General features: G+C 43.0%; 2 protein-coding genes across 3 annotated transcripts in view; one reads left to right on the forward strand and one right to left on the reverse strand.

The window, feature by feature from the left end:
• Window positions 1-568, forward strand: part of LOC145501060 (carbonic anhydrase 2-like) — a 16607-nt gene extending 16039 nt beyond the window's left edge. Inside the window, exon 8 of the mRNA XM_081480623.1 lies at window positions 1-568. This exon is cut by the window's left edge and continues 3005 nt beyond it. The gene's annotated coding sequence lies outside the window, so the exon portion shown is untranslated.
• Window positions 569-1467: 899 nt separating this feature from the next.
• Window positions 1468-8356, reverse strand: LOC145500971 (uncharacterized). Of its 2 annotated transcripts, XM_081480546.1 has the most exons (2): window positions 7994-8356; window positions 1664-5437 (listed from the first exon to the last, which is right to left on the reverse strand). In XM_081480546.1, exon 2 carries the CDS (start codon window positions 5316-5318, stop codon window positions 2958-2960), a length of 2361 nt encoding a protein of 786 aa, XP_081336672.1. In that variant the 5' UTR covers window positions 5319-5437; window positions 7994-8356; the 3' UTR covers window positions 1664-2957. The 2 variants fall into 2 exon arrangements, with proteins under 2 accessions (XP_081336671.1, XP_081336672.1); XM_081480545.1 differs by lacking the exon at window positions 7994-8356 and having other exon boundaries at window positions 1468-5499.
• Window positions 8357-8377: the final 21 nt, after the last annotated feature.

Below are 8377 nucleotides of genomic sequence, written 5' to 3' on the forward strand. Positions count from 1 at the left end.
ATCTGGTTTCATTAAAACGTATCTTCTCATTCCAGAAGTAAGCAAAAACCATTATAATTGTAAAATCGTCACAGGATAATATCTTTTTGTTCTGTTGACCAAATTAATCGTAGTCTCTTCGCTTCTCACATTGAAACTCATCAATGGATGCTGAAATTAACGACACGCCCGGAACACTCATTACGAACTCTGCCGCAATATTTAAGTTACAATACAACACGCAAACGATTTGAACCTGGTCACAACCTCTTCACGTTCCCAGTAGTGCATTCCGCCCCCCTAAAATACAATTGATGCTATCATAGAAACCACATCAACTTGTTTTTCATGCACATCTTAAACCTAGTGGTAGACTCAATTCAGAAAAACTTATCTAATGGGAAAAGCTCACCCTTCATCGCGTGCTCATAGTTATATGCCAAACACTATGTTTCTTTGACTGATTATCCAGTTGCAAATGATTATCCAACCCGCACACAAAATCCTCAGCCTAACCCACAGAAAATGTCGACGTAAGCCCAATATATGAATAATTCGTCCTCTTTTATAGAAGAATAAATATGGCCGTTCTGAACTGTATCGGGATCAAATCTTCTCTCATACCATTTACTTTTACAACAAGAAATTTGATTGGTTGTTTATAGTAGATCCAAAAATAACTCAAAAATGGACTTGGGAGACTCACTGGCTCATTTTCGTACCAGTCAAACTCTTATAAACAGCTTGTACCTGGTAATATTAAACCATTATTTTTCTTATTCTCGGTATTGGACTGGAACTAGCATGGAAAGGAGGCTATTGTGGGGATTGTTATCTCTTTTTAATGATAAAACCCTGCATGAGCCTCGACTGCAAGCTAGTTCCAGTCCAATACCGAGAATACGAAAATAGCCTTCTTAGAATGGTCTCAATGGACCAATTTCGATATATTAAAATTCAGCCTAACACAATAGACCTCAGCACGAGGCGCTGGGGAATAAACCCAACAAACTTTGTAGTTATTCCCCAGAGCCTTGTACTGAGGTCTATTGTTCAAGGCTGAATTTTAATATATCGAAATTGGTCTATTGGTCTCCTATTGGTAACAGAAGAAAAACGGTAAATCTATGCTATGACTAAAGTGAACAACTTCTCCGAAGTGGCTGAGTTGAGTGTCCTAACACGGAGGCTGTCCATCTGGGAGGTTTGTAATACACCTGTATACAACAGGATCAGGTTTTGAAATAAACATTTGATTGTTTGGTTGTTGTTTATTTATTCTTTTTTAAGTTTTGTGCACGAGCCAAAAAAATCTTTTTGGACGTTTAACTTTGTAGTGAATGTCCAACTCTACTCAGTAGTTAGCAGTGAACAAAACACATGCAAAACAAGTGCAATCCTTTCACCTCATTATATAGACACGAGTGTTTTACTGAAAAGTACACCACTCGTGAAATTCATACGAATTTTATATCCTGACTAGTGAGGATATTGATGACGTCATTTCCCGCCGTTTCACGGTTGTCTGTGCAAACAGTCAGTTTGTCTAGATAGTAACAAAAATATTACACGGTGACTTGAAGATATGAAGTTGAAAACAATAGTGTTAAAAACAATTGTGGCAAAATGTTATTTTTACCACTCGAAAATAAAAGTCATATCTTTGTGCTGCGGAGTAATTCTCTATATATCATTGTAAGGTACTCAGTTACTGTATTGTAAGGGGTCACATAGGATCACAACCATCAGCAATAAAAGAAGTTGCATTAGTGAAATTTAGATTACGTAAACGTACTCAATTCATCAGTACTCAATGTTTGCAACCTCTCACGTACATATTTTTGTACACTTTTTTTTGTTAAAAAGGAGAAAATCAGCAAAGGAAGTGGGCTATGAAAGAGAGGCAAGAGAGTGAAATGCAGTTGAAGGTAGCGCACCCGGTCCCAAGCCCTACACTTGGTTATATTTCTTCGTTAGCGCGTGCGCTTGATGTATGACGTGGCTTGTCGTTGCGAAACGAATTACGCGGGCAGAACGGATGCGCAGAAGCAGTGGGCGTCCTACGTAGACGCTATTGGGGCTGGCACGCAATCTTCTTCTCCCCTACGAACGCGTGACGAGCCATAAGACCGCGTAGGGGGTTAAGAACATTTGAAAGGCGAAAAGCTTACATATTATTTATTGCTCGTCTCAATTAACTTACACTGAGCTGGAAATCAAAATACTATTGATTATCATTTGTACGCACAATAGTAAGCACGTCCTTCTGAAATCGAACCAATCACTTATGCCGATTAAAAAATGGTTCAACGTGATTAGCTACTGGTTCGCCGATAAAAGTTCTATTAATGACATAATCAGGTGATTTGGTAGCACGAGAGCCAATACCACAGATGCAGACTTCTAGTATTATAAATTTCTGCTAATCGTTTTCATGTATTCCTTTGACACGATGCTCTCGGTTCCACTTTTGGTAAAGACAACGACCTATTTTGAAGCGTCTATGTTATATGAATAGCTTGGTAGCGGCTGAATGACTCCCTCTGTCCAGCTCTTATGTCGCAGATATACCGATACAAGTAAGGTGCTCACGTCTAGGATAATAGGCAATTTGCTTACCCAGTGCTTAACACATGAGCTTAAGGCGTTGTCCAAGCATGAGTTCTATTTTGTACTCTCGTCTTGCAACTTCATTTAAAGGTGATTAATCTCTATTAAAGAAACTCAGCAGCCGAAAAAAAATGCCACTAATAGCCATAGGAAGATTCTTCAAGATTCGTCTATGGCCACTCCCTATCTCCACCAACACAACCAAAGCAACCCCCACCATAAAGTGTTGCCAATGACAAACCGGGGCTTAATACGGACAGGCAGCAAAGAAATCCTCAAACGTCCATTACATAATCCATATACATAGGACATCCAAAATCACTGCCACCCCTAAAATCACTGAAAGAAATGCAAACAGAACAACTCAATTAATTTCCACCACCACCACAGCCGCCGCCGCCACATCCACCTCCGCACCCCCCACCACCACAGCCACCCCCTGCTCCACATCCACTACCACCGTCACCACCTCCATCTCCTCCACCCACGCATCCTCCACCACTATCGCCCCCAACACAGCCTCCACCATCTTCACTTCCAACACAGCCTCCACCGGTACCATCACCCGTGCCAATACATGCACCCCCTTCTCCATCCCAACCACATCCGTCTGAGACACTTTCAGAGGCAGCATTTTCCCACTGGATCCATTCAAAAGAAATATCTTCGCTGAAATCGAGGACTTTCTCAATCAAATCCATCACAGGTTGGTAAACATTTCTGGGTACTTTTTTACTCAAGTATCCGGCGGTGTACAATGAGGGAGAGACGTTAGTCGATGAAGTGTGAGACTGAGGCATGGGCATACAAAGAAGATACAAGATAGAGATTGAGCATGCCAAAGCAAGAATCTCAGGAATGTGTTGAGCACGAGCGGAGATCACAACTCTATTCCTCAGAAGATCTATTCGCACCAGGGTGTCAGAATCAACTTTAACCAGGAACAATCCACCCTTTGATTTTCGAACTGAGCACCAGCCTCGTGCGCCAAGCAGATTGTAGACCTTTATGCTCACGTAGTGTTGCTGCTTCTGCTTTTTTCTACCAAAATACTGCTTCCACTTCCCTCTTCCCCTGTTGGCTGGGTTCATTACCCGCAGCATACCAATGCAGACTGCCCAATCCTTGTTACCCCGGATCAGCATGGCTCTCTCACCTTCATCCTTGTTCAGAAAAATGTTCTTCCTTTGATCCTCAACAGCAATTCGTTCTGGAAACGTATTTGGACTGAGTGTGTGAGCTGATGCCACAACGTGATCACGGGTGTTAATAATCTCTACTGCAGATAGCGAAGCATCTGACGAGTGAACAACGCGGCAGGTGAACACTCGATTACCTTTCCAGTCAAGGACAGGGTGGCTGGAATAATCACATGCCAAATGTGACTTAGCCAGATCGCTAGGAGAGAGCATCAGCTGTGGACAGCTAAGGATCATGGATGGGTGGTCACTGGGGGTAAAATTTACCTCGGGCTGAATGTCAAAGCGGTACTTCATGATGGATGGTGGTTGATCAATATCGATTGTAAGCTTTGCAGTGTACTGTCCTCCATTTAGGGGAACATCAATGGTGATCTGCAGATCAGGTGCAGTATCGTCAAATGGAACCGCCTCAAAATAGGGAAGGAGGTCTAGTTGACTCTCGGCGATCAACTTCTTACCAAACAGCTTCTTCTTGAAAAGGCAGATATTGATGATGTGCTTGGATTGATTGTCAAACTTAAACTTTCGCGGCATAGCCGCAGCTACCAGAAAACCACCTTTGAAATTCTGAGAAAAAAGTAGCTTTCCTATCTTGCTCTCCACTCGAAGAAGGAAATTTTTCCTGCTGTTTAAGGATGCTTGGATTCGCTGAATTTCACACGCATATTCAGACCGCGCAAGAGGAGCATAAAGCCAATTAGGTGTCGTTGGACTAGGATCAGGTGGATCACCTCTGTACATGGCACCTGCTTTCGGAAAGCGTAACCCTGCCTTCTCCCACACCGACCTCGTCTTAATTTCAGCATCGTACAATTTGGATCCTGGGGTTCGACCTGTTGCTGTATCATCGTGGTGTAACGGCTTTCCAAGCAATTCTTTTGTCGTGTGCTTGTAATTTAATGGGTGAAGTTGATGGGCGTGCCAGATTAGGTCAAAATCATAGCAAGGAACCATGAATACCTCTGGGTGTAGCCTCTTCAGCTGCAGATGGTGCTCATAACGCTTCACAGCGCTGTTGAGAAACAAGTCGTCACTGTAGTGTGGCAAGGAAACTTGGTAATAAAACTTGAACTGACGGTAGCAAGCTTCTTCCAGATTGTACTGAATCCTGGATCGATATTCTGCGAACACTGGCGGAGGATTTGTAAGATCTACTTCAAAAGGCTCTCCTGGATATGTTTTAATCCACCGATGCCTTGTTGAGAGGAGGGATAAGTTTCTTTGTATGCTGTTTAAGGGAGCGTGAGCCAACACTGTGGATACAATATTGAGGCAGTCCTGCTCGTAATAAAATGGAGCCAACATGTGTACGTGCCAGACCCATGCGATGTCCAATGGAGCTGCTTGGAGGGCGGGCGATGAGCCAAATCTTGAAGCAAATGGCAACCAAAAGAGCTCATATCGTCTGATGGCGTTTTTCACAACAGGTCCTTTGCATAGGGCAGGATAATCATCCACCAGTTTAAGAAACTCGAGCTCGTTCTTGGCGGCCTGGATCAGATCTATTCCGAGACCTTGGGTAAACATGGCTTCTTGGGGGAGCTGGCAAATGCTTCAACACAGAGAAGTTGCTGTATCAGAGTTGATCTCTGAAACAGTGTTTCAGATTACAGTCTCGGCGGATTGGAGCTATTTGTTCAGTCTTCCTGTGGAAGATAACATCATGCGTAATTGATAATTTTTATATATAAGGATGAGAAATTCATCGTTGAAACAAATTTCAAGACTACAGTCCGTTTGATAAGTGAATAAAGACGTGTTCTTTTACACGTCCGTTTGTTTTCGTATGTAGTTTTGTTGTGATGAGGGAGTCAAATATTGAGAACATCCGTTTTTTTTAAGCAATTGTCAGTGTCACTCATCTTGAGTGTTTGGAGCAAAAAAATCTGCTCGTCCAGCAAACAGAGTAGTCCATCATCCCTGCCATTAAAATCCGGGTGAAATCTAGACTTTATGAGTAATCCCCCTTTCGCTTAGTCCGTCGTGCGTGACGCGAAAGAAAAACGCGGGAAAATAATGTACGCGAAACCATTTTTTTTCCAGGTTTTCTTTTCTGTCACGCTCGACGGACTAAGCGAAAGAGAGACTGCTCATAGTCTAGCTGAAACCATGATTGGAATGTATCAACATGATGTGTTTGCGTGCTCTATGCCACGAAACATACCAATTTGAGTCAAGCCATTTAGCCTTAGCTCTAAGAGGCTTCTAAAATTACGTCTGTCGTGCCCAGTCTTTTTGCAAATGGAGTCAGATGTTTTGAGTATCCGTCTGGCATTCTTAAGTCATTGCCATTTCACTCGTCTTGAGTGTTTAAACCGAAAAATCTGTTCGTCTAGGAAACAGCTCGATCGGTACTCCATCATCTCTGCCATTAAAATCCAGAGCAACTCATGATTCGAATCCTGGCATGGTCAATCGAACCTAGTCGAAATGAATTTCAGTCGAACTCAATGAAAGTCAATCCTTGGATTGAGTTCGATTAAGTTCGATTTCCAAACGATGTGCGCGGTGTGGTCACGCTATTCAGTCTCAGTTCTGTAGGCTTCTGGAATCACGTCAGACTTTTTGCAACGTTTGTGTTCGAATATTAGTTTTGCTCCAGGGGGAGTCAAATTTTGAGAGTATCCGTTTCACCCGTCTTGAGTGTTCAGAGCTAAAAATCCCGGGGTATCCAATCGATGGAAATCGATGATCGTAAAACCAGTCGATCAGTCGATATCAATCGATAAAATTAGTTAATTGGTATCAACTGGTATCGGTCAATCGGTGATCAATCGATAACCACACAAAAGCCGTTCAGACGTCACGCACGCTACCTGTCCGATCATCCGCCATTTTTAGGAAGCCATTTCCGACCCAGTCTTCTCAACGCAAAGAATCTACCCCTTTGCACGTGTACTCGAATTACCCACTTGCCCGTCATTGCCTTTCTGTGTCATTGTTAACCATCGCAGACAGCTCAGCATATTGTATTTCTTTTAGACACAATTGGCGCTTTTATAGAGTTTTTAGTTTGTATGTATATGATCTTTGTTTTAAGCACGATTAGGTTCGTTATTTTCAGGCTAGGTATTGCTGCTTTATTCATTATTTTGCAGCCACTCATGCTGCTGTTGCTGGCAATTTCATTGTTTGCCAAAGTACAACTTCTGTATATGAAGACATGATCATCGCAGTGATACACACAACTTAAGCGGTTGTGAAATTAAAGCCTGAAAAAAAAAAAAAAAGAAAAGAAAAGAAAAGAAAAGAAATCAGGCCTGAACGGGATCGCGTTCGGGCCTGATTTTTTTTTTCCAGGCTTTAATTTCACAACTGCGTAAGTTGTGTTTAACTGCGATGATCATGTCTCCATATCTTTCTCCGCATGGTTCAAATATATGATCATTCATATATTCATTAGCATACAACTTCTGTCGCCAGAATTTTTCTGTGAAGGCACGATGCAATCACCTCCCGTTTTTTGAAGCCTGTAGTATTGCAACTAGCCCATGTCCGCACGTATTAAATAGTTTTTCGAACGTGCGATTGACCATGCCGGTTTGGAATGCATGGCAATCTGCCTTTCCCTGACGGAGCCTTTATCAACATATGCACGTGCACGCATGCTCTATGGCACGCAACATACCAATTTGTGGTCACGTTATTCAATCTTAGCTCTAGCTTCTAGAATCACGTCAGTCTTGTGTTCGTATATTAGTTCTGTTGCAAGGGAGTCAGATATTGAGGACACCCGTCTGGCATTTTTAAGCAATTGTCATGTCACTCGTCTCGAGCGCTTAAAGCGAGAAATCCGTTCGTCCGACAAACAGGGTACTCCAACATCCCGAAGAGTCTTAACGTATGTGTGTGCGTGCTCTACGCCACGCAACATTCCACTTGGTCACGCTAGATTTAGTTCATGAAGTTTCTAGGATCACGCCAGCCACATAGCGAGAGTATCGCTTTGATTTGGGATTTTGTAACTGTGAGGATAATTGGCATGATCAAGCTCGAGAAACATTCTTGGTCGGGCAGATCGACAGTGAGCAAGACTGTTTAACCTAGTACTTGCGATCAAGCGTTCTGAGAACGCCGTACCTCAGCTGATTGCAGACTGTTTTGGAAATGAAGCGTGATTTCGGCCAATGCGATCAGGCTATACCTTGCTTTTACTCTATGGTATTTACTTACAGAATCTACTGTTTAGTTAATTTACTCACCCAAGTAACTTCTTGTGCAGAGCAGTTCGATGTTAGCGAGTGTCGAGCGCACTGCTTTCGTTCGACAGCTCAGCCATGAAGCGCTATACAAAATACCAGACGTGGACTGAAGTGCTTTTCAAAATATCGCCCGCAGACTGGGACGAGTCAGAGAAACAGTTAGGGAGGGGTGGGGCATTCATAACCTGCGTAGCAAGCGTACCCGTACTGAGGGCTTTCTTAGCATTCTGGCCGCGCGCAAATTAGAGCGGAAGCAAAAAAATCGACGAAGCAAGCGCCCTGCTTCATCGATGTCTTAGCTCGGCGCTCTAATTTGCGCGCGGCCAGAATGCTGAGAAAGCCCTCAGTAAGGGAACACTTGCGACGCAGGCTAGGTATTCCTTA

This window comes from Orbicella franksi, chromosome 10 (genome assembly GCF_964199315.1).
Source record: "Orbicella franksi chromosome 10, jaOrbFran1.1, whole genome shotgun sequence".
Classification (NCBI taxonomy): Eukaryota; Metazoa; Cnidaria; class Anthozoa; order Scleractinia; family Merulinidae; genus Orbicella; species Orbicella franksi.

Bases quoted from the DNA above. Each gene is read 5' to 3' on its own strand.
- LOC145500971 (XM_081480545.1), bottom strand. From the start codon at position 5,318: ATGTTTACCCAAGGTCTCGGAATAGATCTGATCCAGGCCGCCAAGAAC.